The sequence below is a fragment of the Acanthochromis polyacanthus genome, chromosome 3, assembly GCF_021347895.1.
Source record: "Acanthochromis polyacanthus isolate Apoly-LR-REF ecotype Palm Island chromosome 3, KAUST_Apoly_ChrSc, whole genome shotgun sequence".
NCBI classification, from domain to species: domain Eukaryota; kingdom Metazoa; phylum Chordata; class Actinopteri; family Pomacentridae; genus Acanthochromis; species Acanthochromis polyacanthus.
Window position 1 is genome coordinate 31,731,875 of NC_067115.1, and position 26,252 is coordinate 31,758,126.

The following is a 26,252-nucleotide window of genomic DNA, read 5'->3' on the forward strand; positions in this document are numbered from 1 at the left end:
AGGCCCTAAGTTTAATGAGTGACAGTGTTTCAGGCTTCTGTTGAAATGTGACTAAACCTCCAGTCTGGCGCTGGTTAGTGGGAGTCTGAGGACGGGTTGTTTGGTGGATGAAAGCGTGCAGCAGATGGTACTCACGGCGGCGTTGGGCTCGATGAAGCGCTGCTGCAGGACTCTGGCTTCCTCCCAACGCCCGGACACACACAGACGCTCCAACTCACACAGCTCCGGGCCCAGAACATTAGCCAGCGCACACACCCCACCGACAGCACCTAGAGACACAGCATCGACCAGAGACGCTTATACAATTTGGTATGTTTGGGACATTCTGAGCTTAAACATTCTTGCAGTGCCACTTGTCTGCATGAAAGGCAAGAAAAGAATGATAGGAACTTTTTTGTTAAATGCAATGTTTTTGCTGACCTTGATCACAAAACAGTCAAAGAAAGAACCTGCTGGGAAAGACAGCAAGCGAGAAAACAAGCTTCATATTCTGAGCATTTCGTTAAAAATGTCCCATTCACCGTGTTGTTTCCAGAGCATTCTCTGTGTTTACTAAACACGCAGTTTTTAAGAAAGAACTTTCAGACTGTCTCTACACTTTAAGCACTTTTTTTCACATTGGAATCCGAGGCTATGCTGAATGAGAATATCTCAAAAACTTTTAAAGATAAAATACTGAGATTGGAACTTTCATTTATAATCACGCCATTAAACCAGAATCTAAAATATTGGAAACACAGATGGAAAAAGTTTCTGATTATGGGAAAGTTGAAATATGAAAAAAATGAAAGACATCATGAGAAGTCCCATTTTTGGGGACGCATCATTCAGAAGTCAACTGGGGATATTTTGTGAACCACATGTAGCTGCATTCCACAGCAACATATAGAATACTTCTTAATATGTAATACTTTATCACAAATTGTTTTACAAAAGTTATTTTGGTTTAACTTTCATAAATGACTGAGCAGGTAAAACAACAGTTTTGCTAGGTATGTTTCAAAATGGTTGTTCTAATTAAACCACAGACGTTTATGTTTTTAATATGGGTATATGAATCCTTTTGGGACCTCACATTTTAGACATCAACCCTGGTTTGGAGGAGACTTTTCTTATAGTTTTGTGTAATTTCTACATGAATTATCACTGTATTAGGTCGTTACAATGACAGCAGTGTGACATAATATAAATAATTTTTTTCTAGTGGGAAACTTTCATGCTTTGACATGTTTCTTAGTAATCTGATGTACTTCTGTGAACAAGACATTAGTGATAAATGTATTCTCACTTTCCCAAAGAACTGATCAATATCGTGATGCACGTAACGCTTTGTTTACATTTTCGCTGTAGTTCTGACTCACGGTGAAAATCAACATGCGTTTGGCCCTAAGAACGTAAATCAAAGACCTCCTGTATAGATCTCAGAGAGCATTTGACATATCAATCCAAACTTACTGACACAAACACAGTGTAACTGATAGTCAACCTTCACTGGTGCCAGGATTGAAGCCGTCTGAGCCATCCTACGGTCTCTGTGGACTTTGTTGCCATTCACAGATCTCACCTGGTCTGAGTGAAAAGACCTGTGATTGGCTAAAATCTCCTGTCACCAGTTGTATTTTCTAAGCCTGAGAGTGAAGCCAGGAGGAGGTGCAGAGGTCTAGTTTCCTTTCAGATTACTTGAAGTACTTTATGCTAAAGGTCGGTATGGAAATCTTGAAGCTAAAAAAACCCCAGCCTACCAACCTTTAAACCATCTGAGAAAAAATCCTTTCATGGTTGGTCACAGCTCAAACCCACAGTAAGGCCAAGTACATGTTTGTGTTTTTAAGAGCCACAAGCAGCTACTGCTAAAAGGTTTAAAGTCATCTTTCAGGATTTCTGTGCACTGAAGTAGAAGTTTCTCTAAACAATCCAGGGGGTTTGTTTTACTCACAGCTAAGTTCGAACATTCTTATTTTAAGACGCTAAAGAAGGTGATGTGAGAAATCCCAAAGGTTCACTGATCTGTGTGCAATCACTCCACCTAGCACTCAGTATCTGTACATCGACTAAGGAGAGACGGTGGTATATTTCCTTGCTGATTTTATGCTGATCATACAGCAGGTTGTCTTTGAATAAAACCATCCGTCACTGTCCTGGTTTTGCATTTCAATTGTCAACACAAAGACACACAAATGTCATTTTAGAGACAGCGGTCCAGCCTTCCCTTTCTCCATCCTCCTCTTTTCTCTGCTGTCAGATCAGTCGGCAGCAGTGCTTCATAAGATGCCTGTGTTAGTTTTTTTTGTATTTACGGAGCTAGATACACATCCATTTTCCCAGATATCATGGCTTTTCAGTGTGACATCTCATTGTCTGTGTCTGTCGGAGAAGAAAAGCAGAGAGACAGCCTCCGCCCGCGGTCTCAGAGTTGTTGCTGCTGGGCGGACTTTCTGTCTGATTTATGTTTCTGTGGCCTGCCACCACTCAGATCACACGGTTGACAGCAGCTTTCCGACGCTGCTGACTGGCAGACAAGCAGCCCGGCCTCCTTACAGTGGCAGCTCGTGAACAGAGAAACTCCAGGTTAGACACATAAGCACCGAGATCTTTGCAGATAGACTGCCTAAAAAATGCAATATCTCTTTTTGATTGTTATTTTTTTCAGATTAATGTGCTTTTGTACACACTTGATTGAGTGTGAAATTGGTGAAGAACAACCAATAAGACGAGGACTCAGACAGGGATGTGTGCTGCCACCTGAGCTGTTCTAGTTGTACAGTTAGAAAAACATGAGGCTTACCTGGAGTATCTATCGGAGGTTATAACATAAATATCATACATTATGCAGATGACACAGTGCTGATAGTATCTATAATGAATACAGAGCGCCAAAAACTTGGTCTGTCTCTAAACAAAAAGAAAACTGAAGTAAAACAAGAAAAGCGCTGAGAGAGCGCAGTACTCCGCCCAGGCTGCTCAATTGTATCATTTCTGACTGCTGAAATCTTTAACAAAAAATGACTTTACACTGATCACATTTGTGTGTTATGCATGTGTACTTTATGAATGAATACCGAATCACATGACCTAAATATGTAGTGGGTGGCGGGAATTGAGAGGACTTTAAAACAACCCCACAATTTAATCAATTGTTCCTTGTATCATTTCTGACGGATAAGTTCTTAAAAGTCTGCAGCAGTGGAATCAATTACAGTGACAAAGTGCCGCTATCTCACAATGATACAGAAATCTTGAACAAATCCATGGATCCTGACTATAAGCCACATCACTGCCAAAATCTAATCACTCGGTCCTTGTGTCATTTCTGACAATTTCATCCAAATCTGGTTGTCCATTTTTGAGTAATGTAGCTAACGGAGAGACAGACAGACAAACCAACGCCGATCATCACATAACTTTTCCTTGGCGGAGAAATAAACTAGAAGGGTCCAAAAATCTCACTTTGTCTGCTAAATATGCTCTCTGTACGCCAGAGAGAAGCTACCCAGCATCACTCCAGTCACCACTGGACTGATTTTATGGTCCAACAAGACGGTTTGTGTTCTCTGCTTTACTCTTTTCTGTAATTCAATTCCCCGACTGTCATCTAATTCCGCCGAGTCTCCACCTCCTTGGGGGAGTAAAAATATCATCCCAAACTTTAACACAGAATTAGATCAAGAAATACTGAAGCAGGATCATCATTTCAAAGATCTCTGTTCATGGATGACATCAGAAGTAGAGTAGTGATGGCAAGGACAGCATTTATGAAAATGAAAAAAATGTACTGACAAATAAGAAAATAGCAATTAGCATCCACATAAGGACTCTCAGCTGCTACATCCTACCAGCTCTGATGAACGGATGTGAGTCTTGGAACGTTAATAATAAAATGTCAAACAAAATTACAGCAGCAGAGAAATGGTTTCACACGCAACGTACATCTGATATGGAAAGAATAAGCTATGAAGACGTTTTTAAATTCCTAAACACAAATTGTACACTGTTGGGAAATTGTACACACTTGGGAAAACGAATGGGAAGAGATGACGAAATGATGGATGAACTTGCATCATGATGACACATGGAACGATCAACAGACACAGTTCTGAAAGGAAAAGATCGGATTGGAAGAAGAGAAATGATCGCCTACGCTGAATGGAATGGGACTTGACTGACTGACTAACTGACTGATTGTGGATCTCAATCTGAAACCAAAACAGAGTAGAACAAAAGGCTCTCTGCCCAAAGATCTGCATCAAAATTGTGTCATAAAATTGCTCAGTGAACAGCTGCTCAACACATTGGAAGTTGTAAAGTCATAGAAGAATACAAGAAAGCACTGGGGTGTACGGTCTGGAGTCTCGTACATGGTCACTGTGGTAACAGAGGGACGGATATGAACAGCGTCTAAGACGTCTCATGAGAAGTCCCTGGGTGTGTAGAGCAGATTTAACCCTGCTACATGGAATCACTCTTCACAGCAATCTGACCAGAGTGGCACCATTTGTTGTTAATTAAATCAGCAAGCCCTCCATCCTCTCTCTGTGTCACTCAGATTTATTTGTGTTGGCCCAAACCATCTGAAAGCTGTCGATGGCAACGACGGGATCTGCAGTAATTCCTGTAGCCATGACTTTGTGAAATACGCCAGAGCCGCTCACAGAATTGGATTTCTCACCACGGCTGTTTGCTTGGACGTTTTGTTGTCCAGCGATATCACATCGTCTATGACATTAGAAAGGAGATGCACCTTACATCTCCTCTTCTATCAGTCTCTGTTGGTCTCTTTTCCCTCGTCTCCATATTCCTCCTCTGCATGTCCTTCTCCTGAGTTCTGTATGGATGCCCACAACAAACTGCGTTCCACTTGCACCACTGCTATTCATAAAATCACAACTCTACGCTGCCAACTATGTAGCTGAATATCCATGTTTAGTTGTTAGCCTTTTCAGACATATGATACATAGCATTGCTGCTTTATCAATCTGTTAAGGTCACTGCTACAGTAATGTACCTCCCGGCTTCAGACATACCCACCACAGTACTGACTACACATGTGAGACTGGGCAGTACATTCAGTGGCTTAAAACACATTAATGAACACAATACTTAATCCAACATAACAGCAGTTTGTCATCATGTCCAAATAACTAACAGCTTTGTTTATTTATCATTTCCTAAACACTAAAAATTCTGCCAATGTGTGAAGATAATCTAATTTTAACGACATTAACATAAAAACAGCCTGCTACGGTGATGAGCTGTGTGACAGCTAACCTGTCTGAGGTGAAGAGAAGCTCACCCGTTAGATCCTTTAAACATCTGGAAGCACAAAACAATTCATCGGAAGCAAATTAAACAATGAAATAAAAACTCAGTATTTGCTGACATTTAATCACTGACATTATTACTCCACCAATGAATGCGGTGGAATTTTGTGACAATCAGCGTTGGTTTGTCTGTCTGTCTGTTAGCAACATTACTCAAAAATAGACTAACGAATTTGGATGGAATTTTCAGGGAAGGTCAGAAATGACACAAAGACCAAGTGATTAGATTTTGTCAGTGATGCGGCTTTTAGTCTGGATCCATGGATTTGTTAAAGATTTCTGCATCACTGCGAGATAGCAGCATGGCATCACTGTAACCATGACAACAAGTGAACACTACGTCAGCTGCCTGCTGATGATCACATGATTGTGATCCTACTACAAATCAACCGCTGTGGACTTATCGGGACTTATCTGTCGGAAATGATACAAGGAACATTTGATTAAATTGTGGGGGTGGTTCTGAGTCCCATCAATTCCCGCCACCTGCGACGTATGTAGATCATGTGATTCGGTATCCATACATAACGTACACCTGTGCTCAGTGAAAGGTCATTATGTTTGTGGGTACATCTGTATTAATGGACACATTCTATGATGCCTTGATTTCTGATTATCAATAACTAATAAATAATTGGTGCATTTCTTTAAAAAAACGCATTTCTGAAACACCATATGGGGGAATGAACAGCCTTTGTCTCAGAGTGCTTTTCTTGTCTATCATGTCATACAGCTGTTATCAATTATTACTGACAGCAGCTAACAAGGGATAAATGGCAAAGTGTTTCTGGAAAAATGAAAAATATTAATAGTGCTTATTAACTAAACTAGCACGTACTGCAGCAGCAAGTTGAACAATTATTTTGCAGACAGCGCAAAACGCATGCTTGCAGAAAGCTTCAACAGCACGTCATGTAGTACGGAAGTGTAACGGTTAGTTTTGCCCTCATCCATTAATGCTCCCCTCTACTGATATATTCTTTATTGAACTGTCATCCCAAAAAGCATCTGGAACGTCTTGCTCTCAGCTTTAAGCACATCACTATTTGTTAAGCTGAGAAGGTATCAAATGAACTGAATGTTGGCAACAGAGTTGACCGCAAAGATGTCAACATCTCCAACATCTCTAAACAAGGTGCAGTGTGCCAAGTTCAATCAAACAGCAGAGATTTTAGCTTGAATCGGAGACCTTCCCTTTAACAACCCGGCAACACTGGCAAAGATGAAGTCTGCAGGCTCTCATCAAAGCTCAAAACTCTGCGAGGTTCTGACTGACATCCAGAATCATTGTGGGGGCTGCTGAAAACGAGAATTCGGACATCAAAACTTGGAGACACACTCCCAGCATGAACACATTATTATGTCAATCAGTGTGTGTTACCGTGCACTGGTTGTCTCTCTCTCTCACACACACACACACACACACACACACACACACACACACACACACACACACACACACACACACACACACACACACACACACACACACACACACACACACACACACACACACACACACACACACACACACACACACGTTTGTACTTCTATCTTAGTGAGGACATCCATAGGCGTAATGCATTTCCTAGAGCCTTACCCTAACCTTAACTATCACAACTGATTGCCTAAACTTAATCCTTACCCTAACCCTAACCAAACCTCAATTCATACCTGTTCTCTAAAAACAAGTCTTCACCCTCAAACATGGCAGTTTCAAAGTGAGGACCGGCCAAAATGTCCTCACTTTGTAAAAATGTCCTCACTTTGATAGTTAAATGCAGAAAATGGTACTCACCATGTAGCAAGTACAAGAACACACACACACACACACACACACACACACACACACACACACACACACACACACACACACACACACACACACACACACACACACACACACACACACACACACACACACACACACACACACACACACACACACACACACACACACACACACACAGCTCTCTGATCTTTGATCCCTGACATGTTCTCATCTCCATAACTAAAATATACAAGTAACTGGTCTTGGTGTGTGTGTGTGTGTGTGTGTGTGTGTGTGTGTGTGTGTGTGTGTGTGTGTGTGTGAGAGACAGTGACTTTGGCAGGGCTGGCAGTGGGAGAACATGACTCATTAGGTTCTTGAGCATCATACTGATGCCTATTCCCAGACGTGTTATCTAATCCTAGCTTACAGTACGCCGTACGTGACCGACATACCAAACAGGTAGAAGACACCGCTTCATATTGCTGTGGTGGAAGACTGCTCATGTTTCATAATTTACTGTAACTTCAAATTAACGACTACATGCTTCCCCACAGGATGAGAAGAGTCCACTGAACCGCTGAAAATACACAACAGGGAAGCTGGACAGGCTGATGAGGCCGGACTGTAATTAAAATCTGGCTGTTTCTCATGCACGGGTGGCACAAAACACAGATAAGAAGCAAAATTTCTCAGAGCTTGCTGGCTTCGATGCTAGAGGCAGATAACCACAGCGGGGGCACATAATAGTCCTTAAAGTCGTCATTTCTGCTCCTGTCATCAGTTCAGGTGTATCTCCAGGTAAACTCACATTTTACTTTGATGGTTTTTGCGTCTTAATGCTTCTATTTTTTGTCATTACTTGTCACAGCTCATCTGATAACCTCCTGAAGATCAATAATTCTCAGAATAAACTTCAGCTTCACCTACGTTTTATTAGATCTAATTTCACTTCCATGGAGATGGCTTTCCTTTTCTCTGGGGGCCATAATGAATTGCAAACAGTTTCCAAAAAACAATCACAAACAAAAGAAAGCGCATGTAGCACAATCCAATACAACGTACAACCGGCGAATGTAAACAAAACAGTCATCCTTGTATAGCGCTGTGTGACAACGTATTCGTCAGCGACTCTCGCCAACTAGTTCCCTGCACAAAATTAGTTTTAATGTCGCAAATGCCGTACGTTGGAATGACAGAGCAAGACTTTCTTAATACATGTATAGGAGATGATGACATAACCACAAAACGCCGTAGGTTTACCAGCAGGTCCAGGTAAACCGAGGACCTGCTGTATTTGTATTTAAAACCGTGAGCCTGAGAAATATGGTTTTAGCTTCAAAAATTATACTCAATCTTCTGACCTTGTGCTAACTCTGTCTGCTGCATGGGGCTGGAAGTGTAGCACGATGCCACTGTGCTGTCTGAGTTTATCTTTCAGAGACAGTTACAGAAGGTGAAAGTCAAGACACTCACCTATAGAGTAAGAAGTGAGAGTCAGAACCTATTTTAAGGACAATATAAATAAAATAATATCTTATTGCCTGATATAGACACACAGACGGCTAATTTCAGTTGATAATCTGCCATTTTATCACGGCATACAGCACAACACAACTGATGGTCCCAACCTCATTAAGAAGGCAAGAAGTTTCACAAATGAACCACCATTTTCAGTGACGACCTCATGAAGCTCATGGAGAGAATGCCAAGAGTGTGTAAAGCAGTAATCAAAGCAAAGAGTGGCTATTTTGAAGAATCTAAAATATGAAACATGTTTTGACTTATTTCACACTGTTTTGTTTGATACATAATTCCACATGTGTTCATTCATAGTTTTGATGCTGTCAGTGAGAATCTACAATGTAAATAGTCATGGAAATAAAGAAAAAACGTCAAATTAGAACCAAACTTTTGACTGGTAGTGTACATGAACTTTACCTCATCAAGCCTGTGGGTCTGAGGATAGGGGGTGTTAACTGTTAAACAGACTGTAAATTATAAGGCAAGGCAGCTGTATTTGTACAGCACATTTCATACACAAGGGCAACTCACTGTGCTTTACAATAAAACATTAAAAAACATTGGAAACATTCAGACAAGCATAAAAAAGTGCATTTAAAATGCTGAGTATAATAAAACATAGAAAAGAACAGGAAAATTAGAAATATATTCAAAAAATTACAATTTGCATTTAAAAAAATAAACCTATAATAGGAAAGCAGCGGCACACAGAAAAATTCTGAGCTGTGATATAAAGGAAGTGAGGCAAAGTTTTGATCTGTGGGATTGGACAGTATCAAAAAACGTCAAGGTACCTCTACGTTTTAGTTTTTTTCTTGAGTTATGTTTGCTAGTTCAGTTACTTGATGTTGATTTTCCACTGATGATGCTGTGGTTCTGACCAATCTAACTAATTTGACAATTAATTTCTAGTTTTGTGAGTCCAATTTTCTAATTCACCCAATAATGTTGGACCTAATCCTTTGTAGCGTGACTCCTAGTCACTATGACTGATTTAGTTTCATCCTGCACCATTTTCACGGCTTCCCTTTCTGTTTCCAGAGGAGAGAGTAAGAACCTCTATCAGAGGTGTGTATGCATAGCTATGCAGCTACACCCACAGGGAGAACAGAAAAGTGCAGTCTTATCAGCTGCATCATAATCAAAACAGAACTGAAGCAAAATAGTATTCTAATTGTTCTCTTTGTTGGATTTACCAGATCAAGTCCTTTTCATGCTTTTGCTCATTGCTTATGCAGTGAAATGAAACCATAACCTGGGAGCAAAAAATGTTCAACAAACGTAAAGTATGAAATCTGAGACCACAACAGGAAGTGACCCCAGAATGTAAGGCTTTATGTTAATATCTGGATAGCGCTTTCTTGTTAAGGGCCGCAGGTTTAATTCATATTTGATTATTAATGACGGCTCAGGTCCATTTAAGTGTCCAGGTAGTTCCATCTGTGAGCAAATATCCACATCACAAAGGCCACAGATCTGCTCTAACACAGCCGTGATTAATGTTGTCAGCTACAATGAACTTTTCTGAAAGTTTCTGCTGTGAAAAAGCTCCACGAACAAAACTTGACTGAATTAAAAAGCTAGTTCAAGAACGATTTTAGGAGAGCAATGGTAAGAAAAATAATAACTAGGTAAATTACATTCTGGTACAAGAGAAATGTTCCATCCAAGTTTTAAGAAATGTATGATGAAGCTCTATAGGCTTCATAATGGCCATTGATCATAGAAATGAGGACTGCATGGAGCTTTAATCTGAACTTTTATAAGTCAATGAAGACTACTGAGATAGAAAATAAACCATTGTGGTTTCAGGAGCATTTATTTAAGAGTCTCGACTGTCATGTTGACCCTTTAAAGGCATTATGGAGGATGTTTTTTTTTGTTTGTCTGATTCACATAAAATGAATATACTGACCTTTAGTGGACTTGTATGTATGGTTTCTAAAAAAATAAAAAAATAAAAAATAAAAATAACTGTGGAAATGACAGGACCTGAGAAACATCAGCCAATCAATGCGCTCGGACCGAGGCGTTTGGTTTGCTCCCTTTCCTGTCAATCAAAAATCTTCCGGCTCAGGCCTAGTTAGGTAGATTACGTACGCCTTGGACTTCCATGTTTTCTGTACGTGTTGCTTTGGTATAGCTTCGTAGTTAGCTGGCGACTTGTTTTGCTCATCTTTTTTTACATAATGGCAGATAAAGATCCAGGGGGACCCAGCCGTAAAAGACAACTTCACGAGTCCTACGCAAGTTTCTGGAGGGGGGCGTTTCTTCGTAAATGTTAAGAGGGGGGAGGTTAGAGGGGAGTGAGGGAGAGGTTGTATGTGCGCATGCGCATGCTACGTTCAAAGTCGTAGGAAATTAAATCTCCTCTAATGCCTTTAATGCTGATCTAAGCTCTAAAAATTCCATTAATTACCTAATGTCATCTATGAAAAGGTGAACTGAATATTTAGTTTTGGACTCAGATGGATTCAAAATGGTTCTTTGCACTTCTCAGCTCATTCACCACATGGGAACATCATAGTTTACTGCATAGGAAGCAGTAAAAAGAGATTCTGGATATTTACTATTCATGCATTAGCTTCCGGTTCATGTCTCGGCCTTCCCGCCATCTTTCTGAATGGAAAATGCATGTTCTCCCTGTCCATGCGTGGGTTCTCCGACTTCCTCCCACAGTCCAAAAACATGCTGAGGTTAATTGGTAACTCTAAATTGTCTGTAAGTGTGAATGTGAGTGTGAGTGTTTGTCTCTATATGTAGCCCTGTGACAGACTGGTGACCCTACAGAGGATTAAGCGTTGTATAGATAATAGATGAATGGATGGACTTCCTTGTTCATGATAAGCTACCAAAATGGAAAACATACAAAAACAAACCCAGCATGATGAACTTCTTCACTTTGGTTCTGCTCCTACAGCAGCCCTGTTAGTCCAGTTTTTAGAGCTTCTTACCAACACAATAGGCAGCCATTAGGAACCCTGCCGAGCCGGCTAAGACCTGGAAATCCTGCGTCTTGGTTTTGTGAACAATCAGGCCGATCCGTGTTATCTGAGGAAGGTGCAAAAAAGAAACAGAGAAACGGAGAAGAAAGTCAAACACAGGAGTGTTTCATTGTCGTCACTCTTCCCTGCCGTCAGGACTAATATCTGGGAAAATATTTTTAATCCCAGGAGAGGCTGTCACCAGAGACGACAACAAACCCAACATCTCACAGGGTAAACAAATCGCTCAAATGGAGACAAGCATCGTGTCTTCACATGGAGGAGGTTTTGGGAGGAGGGGATCGTTCAAGATCCAAAACAGAAGGAGGAGGAGGAGGAGGAGGAGGAGGGAAGAGAGAAGAAACAGTCAAGTCCCAAATGAGAATAAAAAAAAAAGAGGAATCAACTTCAAAAGACAAGGAGTGGAGACTCATGAATAACTGATGAGCGCGCTATTTTGTTTTGCCTCTTTAAATTCTCTTTTGTCAATCCAGATATGAAGCTCAGAATCCAAATAAACCTGAAATGCTCAAAGAGAGCATGAGACGACTCCACGGCTGCTCTGCACATGAAGCTGAACGCTCCGCAGGGAAAACCCACAGCTTCCTGTTTCAGGCTCTATCAGTGGTTCCAAGGAGGGTCTATTTTTAACCACCGACTGTCAGTCAGTTTACCCATATCAGTCATTTCAAACATGCAGGGCTGTAATTGATCAGTCAGTCAATCAGGTTACAGGAGCTCCTGCTGGTCTCCTGAAAGCTTGAGCGCTCCGGCTATTCAAATACAGCTCCCCAGTGGGAAAAATAACATCGTAGCAAGACTACCGCCTGCCCCAGTGACAGAAACACTCATTAGCTTTTTTTTTTTTTTTTTAAAGTCTCATTATTGCTTTTAGCATGCAATGTACAACTTGAGGCTATGAGCATAACCCCCTATGAATTACACAGATAAGTGTGAGGGGGTTCTGCTCCACTCTTTGGGATCTTATGATATTATATAACAAAAAAAAAAATCACTCCCAACTATACACTTTACTTTCACTGCACGATGTGCCATATGAGTACAAAACAGGAAAATCTGAATTCTGTGGTTTGAGTGAGACGAAACTATTTCAAGCCTTCTACATTGCTGTGAAAAAGTATTTGCCCCCTTCCTAAATTCTTATTTTTTGCACATTTTCCCCATTTTACTGTTTAAGATCATCAAACAAATGGAAATATCAGACAAAGATAACCCACGTAAACACAACTATATGGCCCTGTGTGAAGAAGTAATTGCCCCCTAAACCTAATAACTGGTTGGGTCACCCACAGCAGCAACAACTGAAATCAAGTGTTTTCTAAAACTGGCAATGAGTCTTTCACATCTCTGTGGAGATATTTTGACCCCATCTGAGGAAGATATTGTCAGTTGCTGGGACACTGTGCCCCATTACCCCATAAAAACGTTCAGGAATGAATACAACAAAAAAACCAAACCCAGCCCTTAAACTCCCCAGATCCTAATCCAATCTGGCATCAGCAAGATGGACAATCTGTTATTTTATTCATTTAATTTAAAAAATGACTTTAAAATGTCATTTTGATTTGTAATTTGTTTTAGTACATCACCTTTATCTCTGTTGACATCATTTCAAAGTCTTAGTCTTGGCAAGACAGGTAATTAAAGGGGAACTTCGTTTTTTTTCTTTTTGGTGTCTGTACAGAAATAATGCTGATCTTTTACTGTTCAGCCACTGAATCCATACTTAGGTACAAGATCAACTGCTGGTTTGGGGCTCTCACTGTCAAGTCAAAAAGCATAAATTCATAACCTGGTGAAGATGGCCAGTAAGATCATGGGTACTCCTGTTCCACACAGCCACAAGACTTATTTATAAAGGCTACCATCAGGCAAGCAAACAATATTCTTGCTGATCCATCACATGTCCTGTTCACAGAGTATGAGCTGTTGATGTTCAGACAGGAAGTGCAGAGTCCCTTTGTGTAGGCTCAACCGTTTTAACTCTTTCATCCCCTCTCAGTAAAGCTCTTTACTGAGCAGTTAGCTGAGTGGGGATGTGTGACACGCATATGTGGGGGTATGCGTGTTTTTTGAGTTTTGTTCTTACATTATTTTAACTTATTACTCCACCAAGGAACACGGCGGCGTTAAGTTGATGATCGGCGTACGTTTGTCTGTGAATCTGTCTGTCTGTGTGCAACATCACTCAAAAACAGACCAATGGATTTGGATGAAACTTACAGGGAAGATCAGAAATGATACAAGGACCAAGTGATTAGATTTTGGCAGTGATGCGGCTTATAGTCTGGATCCACGGATCCATCCATCCATTCTCTATACACCGCTTTATCCTCATGGGGGTCGCAGGGGGTGCTAGAGCCTATCTCAGCTGACTCAGCATCTTGACCAGTTACATATGACTACAAATTTCATAGCTGTACTGACATGTACTGGCCTTAGTCTGTGGTTGAAATTTTCCAGGTGGCGCTACTGAGCTATGTTAGCACACACATAGAACTCCCCTAAAATATCAAATTTTTCAAAATTTTTCTGATGTGTGTGCAAGTTTTCACGGGTTTGAGTATTTTTAAGACCTTTAAAATTGCTATTTGGTGCTCAGACTCTATAATATTTCATCTTTAATCCAACAATTGTGCTTCCCTGCAGATTCATACATGCTTATGTTTACTTCTAGTTCTTTCGATTTAAAGTGTCAGATCTATCTGACCCGGTTCTATACCCAGGTTGAGGTGTTGATGTCTTTAACGTTGACAGATTACTGTGATGTGGATCCTTTCTTCACAAATACTGCAGTTGTAACGCTGGCAATTCTTGAGTTTTTAAAAAACGTTAGGAATTCTGACAGCACACATTGTGAATGTGGAGGTAGTAACTTTCAACTCATTGAATTTGTGATCTTTTATGTTTTTTGTGATGAAAAAATAGCAGCATTTATTTGAGTCTCATGGTGTCATAGTTAAGTGTTCTTGGCCTTCTCCTGATGTGAGCTGTTAAGACGCAAATATAAAAGCTCCCAGCTCTCTAGCAGGGATAAATAATAGCATTGTCGTTGTAATTACTCTGGAGTGGATAATTGTTTGGACTGAAGAGAAAGGTTGAACTTAGCGAGTGTGCAAGGCGACGATGCCTCCTCATCGCGCTCTGTGAATTCACACGTCTTGCACATGCAGGAGGAGGAAGAACACCCACAGCGTAGGAGGAATCAGATTAGAGGAGATGAAATGAAACCTTAATGATTCCTGAGGGGAGAATTGTTAAACCAACAAAAACCTTAACTACATGACAGGAATAATAAAAGCAGATGAGAAGGGTGTCTTGCTGGAATATTTCTTTGTTGTTTTCATCTTTCAGAGAGTTCAGAACGGAGGTAATGAGGAAAGAGAATGACAAATGTCTAAAGCAGGATTCACAGCAGCAGAGTCTCACACTGAAATGAAACTAATGCACATCAGTGAGGCAAACATGAGACGAAAAGAGAAGCTCAGAGTCCAACACAGACGGATCGTGGCCATTGCTCCATTGTCTTCACACAACAGCTCGTTTCTGCTGCACAAACCTTTTATATCATTTTGTGACTTCAAGTAAAAGCTTCACACACTTGACAGACACTACTCTGATGGCCCCTGTGTGTCCGCCTATTAGGTGAACTAATGACAGCTGTTCTCTTTAAGGTGCTGGGATTGGCCAGGGATAATCATTGGGATGTGGAGCACCTGGGCCCGCTGCTCCACTTCTACTATACATACTTGCTTCCTGTGATTTGCTGGGGGCTGGGCTCTTTCTGCTCCTGGTTCCAGCTGTCGACGCCACATGCACCATTTACGTTAGCTTCTTTTGGTAGTGCACTTTCCAACACCTTGCACCACATCATTTCCACACAGCCACATACACACTACTGATAGTACAGACGAAACACACTTCATGCTTGCATTTATCCATTGTTTATTTTACTTTAACTTGTAATAAATCGCTTGATTATTTTGGAAAAAGCACTCCTCTTGTCCTTTTGTCATGGCCTTGGAGCCGGGTTATGACACTACATTTATGATAAGTGATCTTACATGACCACTGCAGCACAATTACTAACCCTTAGATGCACGAGTGATTGGACCTTACACTCAAATACAAAAAAGACCCATATAAGAATCAGTGTGTTTTTATACCATCTTTGTCATTTTAGTTAAGCCTGTATTATTGTTTCTATTATATTTTTGTCCACACAAGAATGATTTCATGTTTAAAATGTGTTTTTTTTCACTTTATAACCATTTCAGGTTCTACCTCATGAAGCTCATGGAGAGAATGCCAAGAGTGTGTAAAACAGTAATCAAAGCAAAGAGTGGCTACTTTGAAGAATCTAAAATATAAAACATGTTTTGACTTATTTACCACTTTTTTCATTTACTGCATAACTCAAATGTGTTCATTCATAGTTTTGATGCCTTCAGTGAGAATCTACAATGTAAATAGTCATTAAAAAACATTAAATGAGAAGGTGTGTCCAAACTTTTCAACGGTAGTGTTTGTAAAATATTGCAGCATCTCTGAAGGTAAAAGGGGATCCAATACTTTTCTGGCATGGTGTAAAATAACAAAGTGGCCAGTGAGTGCAGCATTACAGTTTGGTTCTTGTTAAAGGCACTCAGGTTGTCATGCTGCCTATTTTTCCTGCTTCTAACACGTCGACTTCAAGAACAGACTGTCCACCTGCTGCCTAATATATCCCATCATTTGACAGGTGTCACTGTAGCGAGATAATCGATGTTATTCCCTTCACTTGTCAGAGGTTTAATGTGCTGACTGATTGGTGTACATATATATAATAACAACGGTTTGATGGCTTGGCTGTTGCGCTGACCTTTCTGGAGAAGCTGAAACTTTTATCTGTGTGGCAAAGATACAAGCAGCAAGTTATTTGCAGAACACTTCAACGAGGTAAAGTTTCACCAAGACGCTGCGGACACGAGGCAGCGAAAAGAAAAGAGTTTGTCCATTTGAGTGCATGCAATTTTAAACCAATCAGAAGCGATTGTTCAATAATAGGCCAGTCTCCCGGAAACACCCTTTTTTGGAAATGTGTCCTCGACTCGCTGGCCGGAAAACGCCAAAATTAAATTCCACCTTAAACCATCTGTGCTGAAAAGAAGACCGTTCTGGTGGAGTCATCTGCCAAAAAGCAGGAGCCGGCTGATGTGGGAAATCTGTTCGCCTCTCGTGTTCGAATTCATCTTTCTGCAACTTGTCTGCTTTCCTCAAACTGACCCCTCACCCCTTGTTTTCTGTGTTTGTCCTCATCACGCCTACAGCTGAGCAGGGCTGCTCCGTACTTGAACTACGCCCACGCTCCCGTCTCCCAGCAAGTGGACAAACATCTTATTTCCCAAATCAGAAATCCATTTGCAACTTCCAGCAAACGCTTCCCACACAGACAAAAAGGTATGAAAGAGCTCGACAAGCGCTGACTGTAACTCTGCCATCGACCCGGTGGGATTTAGTTTTAGGTTCTTCAACAGCAAACACTCTCTTATTACTGAAAATCAACTGAAAAAATAGGGATTATTCAGCATTACAAAAATACGAACATAGCTAGCTGTGTGAAATAAAAAAGTGTTGGCTTTGTTGTCTTTTTACATCATTTTTTTGTGGTAAAAAAATCTAAGATTCAGTCTAGATCAGAGGTGTCAAACTCATCTTAGTTCTGAGGCCACATTCAGCCCAATTTTATCTCCAGTGACCAGTAAAATCAGAGAATAATAACCTGTAAATAACCACAGCTCTGAATGTTTCCTTTGTTTCAGTGCGCAAAAGCACGTTCTGAAAATGTTCACATTTAAGTAATTATCTTGATACAAGACATCAAGAACAACCTGGAATTTCTGAGGAAAAATAAGTTACATTTCAACAACATGTTGCATCAGTTTATCATTTGCACACGAAAACTTACAGATCAGAGTGTCTACAAAGGAACAAAACATTTAGTCACACATATCTGTGACTGAACGATTTAGTATTTTACTTTATGATCAAAATGACAAAAGTCAGACAAAAAAAGACACAAAACAATAAAAACAAGACAAAATGTTACAAAAATTAGACAATAAATGACAAAAAAACGAGACAAATGACACAAAACAGACCAAAAATAACAAAAGCGAGAAACAAAATGACATAAACGTAGACAAAGAACAGGAGCGAGACAAAAACATGAGACAAATGACAATGGTGTGATAAAAAAAAAAAAACAAGATAAAATATGACAAAAATTAGACACAAACTGACAAAAGAAGAATGAACAATCTAGTATTTTACTTTATTTTCAAAACAACTTGTCATGGTCTAGAAATTATTTAAAATGTATAGTTTTACAAATGTACAATCTGCAGTTCATGTCTTCTCTGTCATTTTTGCAAAGTTGTCCCATGGGCCAGATTGGACCCTATAGAGCTCCGGACGTCACGTGACTCCGTTTGTTTACGCCGCCATGTTGGCAGGAAACTCCGCTTCAAAATGAATGGCGCTGGTAGAAAATTTACGCCGTCTGATTTTACTTTTCATTTTAAATCAGACGATATTATAAAATATACAAACAAACTGGACAAACTAAACATTATCCGATCCATATCATGCCCCCGGTATCTTATTTAAGAATCTTGAGACGGTCGGAGCGGACCTTTTACCGGACCTGCGGTACCCTGACATCTACAATTACCTGATAAATTTTCCTTCATCCTACTCCGGTGAATCTCTTAACCCTTTAAGCTGCAGTCAATTCCAGCCATTTTCAGTACAAAAAAATCGCTAATATTCTATTTGTAAATAAAAATATGACGAGAAATACAGGGAATATTGGACGCATCGCGAGGTGCATTTCCTCGAAAACGACCTATTCGTGGATAATATGCCAACTTCAAGACATGTTTTGGACAAAATATTTTACAGGCTTGTGTCGTCTGGATGTCCAAGGTCGGATTATGGCCGTTTTTTTGTGGAATATTTTCATCTGTGTGTAATAATGAACCCGGAAATGTGAGTCGCGCTGTGTACGTTGAAGCCGTGTATAGAGAACAGATGGATGGATATTCGTTGTTTGTTGGACAAATGTGTTTTTCTCACCCGCTGTGGTAATCACATCTGAAAGTGGTTTATACCGGCGGATTCATGAGAATCTAAGCTTTCCATCGGCGTATAGTGTTTGTATAATCGCGTTTCAGACATTTAGCAAATTGCTTATGCAGATCTCAAAGTGTACCGCGGGCGGGACACTGAAGCGCAATTGAAGCGGAACAGCGTATAAAAGCCTTGAGGGGTAAGAGAAATTACGCGATCAGATATAAAGCTTAGGAAACGGATTCTGTACCTGATACAAAGTGGTCGCTACATAAGCGGAATCCGTTGCCTGTGGGTTCCCACCGCTCCGTTTTCTTCTGCTCGCTTCTTGCGCGTTTTATGGCAGTGATCCACCTCTGTCGTCTTTCAGGATCTTTGGGAATCCGATAAAATGCTCTCCCCTTTGCTCGTCCTCGGCTGTTCTGGCATCCCGGGGCGCAACAACTGTCCACCATATGGTGGAATTCTCTGATGTCGACGCTGAAGAACGTTTAGGAGTTAGCTGGCAGTAGTTTAAACAGCGCGCCTTCCTGCCAATATGGCGGTGTTTTGATTTCGACTGTTGCATGCCGGGATTGTGTGACGTCATCTCCCGGAGCTCTATCGACGGCTGGTTTTTGTTTGTCTGTTTTTGTTGTTTTGGTTCTCGTTTTTTTTATAGGTTATTATGCTGTGATTTTACTGGTCATTTGAGATCAAGTTGGGTTGAATGTGGCCCCTGAGCTAGCATGACTTTTGTATTTACATGAAGACCTGCAGCTCTGTCAGGTCACCTAACACCAGAGCAGCTGCCTAACAGGTGATCAAGACTTCTTCACAGATCACGTGTAAAAATGAAAGTGTTTCTTACGTCTCCTCCGCTGTCTTTGATGCCCAGGATGTTTGGGTGCTTAGAAAGCTGCAGCACGGCGTCCAGCGGCAGCTCCAGCCCCGTGTTGGCCGGAACGCTGTACAGAACCACCGGCACCGGGCTGCTGTCGGCCACCTGCAGGCAACAAACACACACAAGTGAGTAGACAAAGTGCTCTCACCATATAGAAACACTTCATTCTATAGGCGGAGAGGTGTTTTTTTACAGCAGCTCTTAGTGAGTCCTCCCATGGCATCCATCCATGCAGCTCTGCATGTTTACCAGGCTTTAAACACTGATTTACATGCTGATGCTGTTGCTTGGATACATTCCAATAAGAACGATGCAGTAAAATGAAAAGAACTCCTGCGGCACCCTTGACCTGTCCTCAACGCATCGCTGTGGGAACCACTGCTGCTGATGTTTCTGCATCTTTTTATCCACAGACTTAACAATAAATTTTTAAAAAAACAACCTCAGTTTGTGTCGACAGCATGTGATGACGTTTAGGTTGACAATGTGTGTGCTCCTGTCCGTAGGTCCACTTTAACTCATTTTAGAGCAACTTCAACTAATATAGAGCAACTTTAATATAGAACAATTTTAACTAATATGGAGCGATTTTAAATAATTTAGAGCAACTTTAACTTCTTTAGAGAAATTTTAAATAATATAGAAGAATTTTAGCTCATATAGAGTAACTTTAATATAGAGCAGCTTTAATTTGAACTTAAACTCATGTTAGAGCAATTTTAAATAATTTAGAGTAATTTTAATTCATGTTCACCGTTCAAAAGTTCGGGGTCACTTAGAAATGTCCTTATTTTTGAAAGAAAAGCAATTTTTAAATGAAGATAACGTTAAATGAATCAGAAATCCAGTCTAGACATTGTTAATGTGGTAAATGACTATTCTTGCTGGAAACAGCTGATTTTTAATGGAATATCTACATTTCCAGCAAGCATCACTCCTGTGTTCTATTTATTTTTTTATTCAACCTTTATTTTACCTTGTAAGTTAGTTGAGAACTCATTTTTGAAAACGACCTAGTCAAGAGGCAGCATACAGCAAGGTGAACAACAGGTTACATCTACAGCAAATCGAACAGCATTACAAAAACAAACTACACTTTTTTTTAATAGAAAGGCTAAAAAAGGCTACAAACAGGTACAGAGGTCCTGAAGCATTTCTCTACCTGATTTGTTCTAATGCTACATTGTGTTAGCTAATGGTGTTGAAAGGCTGATTGATGATTAGAAAACCTTTGTGCAGTTATGTTAGCACATGGATAAAAGTGTGAGTTTTCATGGAAAACATGATTGTCTGGGTGTATGTCTGAGAAAATCTCTTCAAAGAGTTGTTTCGGAGTTAAACTTGCTTTGAGGATTTAGGGTGAAGGTCAGGAGAATGTCTAGTTAAAGGATTGTGTGAGGATTTGGTCAGTTGTGGTTATGTCATTAGTACCTAGATACAAAGGTGTGTGTGTGTGTGTGTGTGTGTGTGTGTGTGTGTGTGTGTGTGTGTGTGTGTGTGTGTGTGTGTGTGTGTGTGTGCGCTCTCTGCTGACCTTGGTGAAGTGGTGGATCAGAGCGCGGCTGTCCATCTTGCCCTTGTAGAAGCAGGGCGTTACCACGAGGACGGCGTCGGCTCCGGCTGCCGCCATCTTCTCCGTGAGCCGGACTGTGGCTCCGGTGGCTGAACAGAAACAGGAAACAGCCTCACTAACAAACAGGGCTCTAAATGTTTTCATTGTGCATTTGCTGTGGCTGTTCCTGACCTGTGCAGTTCTATAAAGCATCTTGTTTTTTACGTAAACACTCACTGCACACATAAACACACATGGAAGGAATCCATGTTTTCTTAACAACCCAACCATTAACCTTCAAGCTCAGAGTGAACACAGAGGAGGACAAACAGACAAACTGAATGTCTGTGAGACAAAGACGATGTGGCCGGAAAATGGCCTGGATTAGAAACCAGTTTCTAATATTCATGTAACAAATGCACCCATGTCCCTGGAAAGCTTCTTGAATATGCTGTACACTCAGTGTGTGAAATAATTGGATGAAGCACAAACCCAGGAGGTTCATACATCTGTGGTGGATGGAGGAAGAAGAGAGGAGGAACTGTACAGAGAATTAATGTGCACCTCTCCTCTCTGAATGGTCTTTATCCGCTATAGAACTGAACAACCAGGAAAACTCTCACAGACTCCATTTGACTTCAATTATCAGCCCATAAAACTCGATGACACCGCTTAGCTTTAAATCAACACCACAAAAATCCATATTGGAAAGATGTGAGGAGGCCATTTAGAGCTTTCAGTGCTCCTCAGACAAAAAGTCAGCGTTAGCAAGGAAATCTTTACCTGTTAATCATTCAAATGCAAACAGCTCTGAACGAAATGAATTAAAGCAGTTTGAGGAAATAAACACCGTTTAAATGTTTTCATCCTTCTGTGACAAAAACTCTGAAAAATTAAATGGAAAAACAAAGAACGCATTCCAGAGAAGTTAGTTCAATGAGTTTTCAAATCATTTTTGATGGTTTTCAATGCAAAAGATGAGAAATTGACTTTAGGAAAACCTTAAATAAGATAAATGTATGTTTCCATGATTTTCTGTGAAGAGTTTAACTTGCATGTCGGGGACTGTTTTGCCGGCACGGAATTAAAAGTGGAAAAATTAAACATCTTAACACAGCATGACACTATAGATCATTACTTCAAATTTCAAATAATCCATGAATAAAATACTAAAACATGCAGTTGTTGTGTAATTTTACTTGTCCTGAGACCAAATCTTAAAAAAAAAAATCTAAATTACCAAATAAGTGAAGTTTCTCCTAAAATGACATCTTTTTCTTGCCCCACCCCATAATGACCAAATTGAATCTCAAATAAAACTGTTAAAATTTTTAATTTAAATCTCTTTTAGTTGGTATTCCTTTTTTTCACTGATGTCTCTTGTAATTGTGGGGGAAAAAATTTAATTCAACATAGTATTTTAAATAGTAATTATTATTCATGTGTCGCACAACAACCCTGTCAGCATAACCTTTTTATCTGGTAGAAGAAGAAAACTGAATCACATGAAACGCTGGAATTAACATCAAACAGTTTTCCTAAAGAATGAGCAGAGCAAAGCTATGTCCTCTCTTCTATTTTTCATATTTTCATAACATTATCAGCCTTCATTGAATGTCTCACTCTACCTCATATTATCAGGATCAGACTCATTCTTTCTACTTTTTCCATCAGTCAGTTTGTCCTCTTGGTCAGCAGTAGCAGCTAGCTAAATATCTAGCTTCTACTGCTGAGAAAAAGATAACATTAGCATGGATTAGCTACTCTGTTACTGTGATTAGAGTAGGGTTAGCAAACAACAAATAAAACATGGAATAAAAATGGTAACATTGATGTGTAAGCTGAGCCAATCAAGCCTTTGATAGTTTATTACCTATTATTGATGAATATAGAGCAGAAAACTGTAAAAAAAAAAAAATTCTAAACGTGTGAAGCCCAAATGTCCTCCAATTCTGGAATGATGGACGTTTACCACTGAACCCTGAACTCCTCTACAATTCTACAATTTCATTTAGCAGACACTTTTATCCAAAGCGTCATACATCTGAGAGTAGATCCAACACCAAGGATCTAATGATGAGAACACGACCTGGATAAGAACCATATAACAAGTTCAAGTGTGGTAATAGGACTTTGGTGTCTACAGGCAGTGCGGGAGGAAACAGGAATTATTGTTTTATTTTCTGAGCTGGATTTCTAGTCTTTTCTTAAAGACTGAGAGAAACTCTGCAGATGGAGCAGAGTCTGGGAACTCGTTGCACCACGTTTAAGTTCATTAAAGTTCATTTACAGATCCATACGTCACTCGGGCTCACATTCACAGCCTGATCCGGCCATCAGCAGCTTCCCCGTCGGCAGAGATCTTCTGACCGTCCTCACCACCTCCACCCGCTCCTCCTCCGTCAGGTAGGGATACTCGCCATTGGAGCCCTGAACCACCAGACCTGCAACACACAAACACTTCACTTTTGCTGCCTCTGTGAACAGGGTTATGTGAGCTTCACCTCATGACTTATTGTCAGTCTGTCTGGCCTACTGTGCTCCAAAACCTGACATTTATCAGTCCTGTGGATACTCGGTCATCCATCCACAACAACACTGATGCTGAACATGGAACCCAGTGTGCAGGAAAAGGCAGAGGTGTCAAACTCATGTTAGTTCAGGAGCCACATTCAGCCCAATTTGATCAAGTTACCAGTAAAATCACAGCATAATAACCTATAAGTAACCACAACTCCAAATGTTTGTTCTAGAGCAAAAGAGTAGGTTCTGAAAATGTTCACATTTCAGGAATTATCTTTGTACAAACCATTATGAACAACCTAAATTTTTTAAAGAAAAATAAGTTCAATATCGACATTATGTCTCACTATCATTTATACATTATAACTTCCAGCTTACAGAGGATCTACAAAGACACATTTAGTCACAGGTATCTGGAACTGAATAATATAGTATTTTACTTTATGATCAAAGTGACAAAAATCACACAAAAAACAAGACAAAATATTACAAAAACAAGATAGGAAATGACAAAAGCGAGAAACAATGTGACAAAAAAATAAGACAAATGACACAAAACAAGAGAAAACAGTTGCAAAAAAATTGACAGAACGAGACAAAAAATTACAAAAAACCATTACGCAAGCGAGATTAAAAAAAACACAAAATGACAAAAACTACGCTCAAAACAACAAATAAAGCAAAACACAAAATGAGAAAATAAGACAAGAAACAAGAGAGACAAAAGGAAACACAAGATGACAAAAACGTGACAAATGACAAAAGTCAGACAAAAACAATACATTACAAAAACGAGTCAGAAATCAATAAAAAAATGACAAAAATTAGACAATAAACAATAAAGTGAAACATAAAATAATGAAAATAAGACAAAAAAGACAAGTGAGACAAAAAGGAAACACAAAGGGAGAAACAGAATGACAAAAACATGAGACAAACAACAAAAATTTGACAAAAAAAACAACAAAAACATGAGACAAACGACAAAAAATCAGACAAAAACAACAAAAACATGAGACAAACGACAAAAAAAAACAAAAACATGAGACAGACGACAAAAATCTGACAAAAAAACAACAAAACATGAGACAAACGACAAAAAAACAACAAAAACATGAGACAAATAACAAAAAAACAACAAAAACATGAGACAAACGACAAAAACAACAAAAACATGAGACAAAGGACAAGAAAAAAACAACAAAAACATGTGACAAACGACAAAAAACAACAAAAACATGAGACAAACGACAAAAATCAGACAAAAACAACAAAAACATGAGACAAAAGACAAAAAAAAAAAACATGAGACAAACAACAAAAAAACAACAAAACTTGAGCCAAACGACAAAAAAAAAAAAAAAACATGAGACAAACAACAACAAAAAGACAACAAAAACATGAGCCAAACGACAAAAATCAGACAAAAAACAACAAAAACACGAGACAAACAACAAATAGACAAAAAACAACAAAAGCAAGACAATATATGACAAAAATGAGACACAAAATCACAAAAGAAGAATGAACAATCTAGTATTTTCCTTTATGATCAAAACAACTCGTCATGTTTTAGAAATTACTTTAAATTTATCATTTTACAAATTTACAGTCTGCAGTTTAATTTTCACACTTTACAAAGTCGTCCTTCAGGCTGGATTGGACCCTCAGGAGGGCCGGTTTTGGCCCACGGGCTTCATGTTTGACACCCCTGGTCTAGACTGTATCTGATTCATTTAATGCTTTTAAAGGCTTTGGTCTTCAACTTTTGATGAGTGACTAAAGCCTGTTTGAGTTTATGTGCAGTTTTCACTAAATTATTTGCTCACATTTTTTCTCTCTTACTCCCATTTCTTCTTCTTGCATTTTAAAAATCTTTCCATTTTTCAGCTGGCCTTAAGATTTTGATCGGGAGTGTTGACAATTTAATCATTACTAGCCTAAGCTGTGTATAAGTTAGTAATTATGTAAGTAGCAGCAGGAGGACGTCAGCAGTGACAGAGTGAGTCTTAACCTTCGTGTTGTCCTGCAGGTCAAAACTGACCTGTTTTAAAGTTTGAAAATGTGGAAAAAAATAAATATTTTTACAGTGAAACTTCTGATGTTCACACTTTCAACATTTTTGGAAAATCTTTAAGTATTTTTTGGTGGAAAAAAAGAAATGTTAAAAATGTCTCTTAGGAACATTCACATAAAAGTCAACAAAATCCAACGAAGTTCGCTGGGTTTTGTTGCTTTTTATGTGAATGTTCTTAAAGAAAATATTAGAAGTTTTACTGATATATATGTAATCACTTTAATATTTTAGGATTATTTTTTGGAAGATTTTTACTCATCTTTTGAAAATATTTACAAGAATTTTCTTGCCAAATTTGGGGGATTTTTTTTTTCAATAGAACTTTTAAGGGAAACTTAAGGAATTATTGGAATTTTCTTCCTGAAGGTTTTGCAAATTTTCAGAAATGTGGGGATTTTTTTTGCAGAATTTTTGGATTTTCTCCAGACAAGGAAACAATATTTTTGGTGGCCATAAATAAAGACAACAGGAGGGTTAAACTGATGATAA

General features: G+C 39.4%; 2 protein-coding genes across 2 annotated transcripts in view; one reads left to right on the forward strand and one right to left on the reverse strand.

The window, feature by feature from the left end:
• Nucleotides 1-15,558, forward strand: part of LOC110963005 (MORN repeat-containing protein 4-like) — a 71,793-nt gene extending 56,235 nt beyond the window's left edge. The window contains exon 5 of the mRNA XM_051946242.1: nt 15,293-15,558. Within this exon, the coding sequence (XP_051802202.1) occupies nt 15,293-15,315 (23 nt within the window). The 3' untranslated portion in view covers nt 15,316-15,558. The remainder of the gene's footprint in view (nt 1-15,292) is intronic.
• Nucleotides 1-26,252, reverse strand: part of hoga1 (4-hydroxy-2-oxoglutarate aldolase 1) — a 31,217-nt gene that overhangs the window by 4,085 nt on the left and 880 nt on the right. The window contains exons 2-6 of the mRNA XM_051946225.1: nt 23,479-23,607; nt 21,146-21,273; nt 19,579-19,713; nt 11,568-11,664; nt 136-269 (exon numbers count right to left, since the gene is read on the reverse strand). Coding sequence (XP_051802185.1) covers nt 136-269; nt 11,568-11,664; nt 19,579-19,713; nt 21,146-21,273; nt 23,479-23,607 — 623 coding nt within the window. The remainder of the gene's footprint in view (nt 1-135; nt 270-11,567; nt 11,665-19,578; nt 19,714-21,145; nt 21,274-23,478; nt 23,608-26,252) is intronic.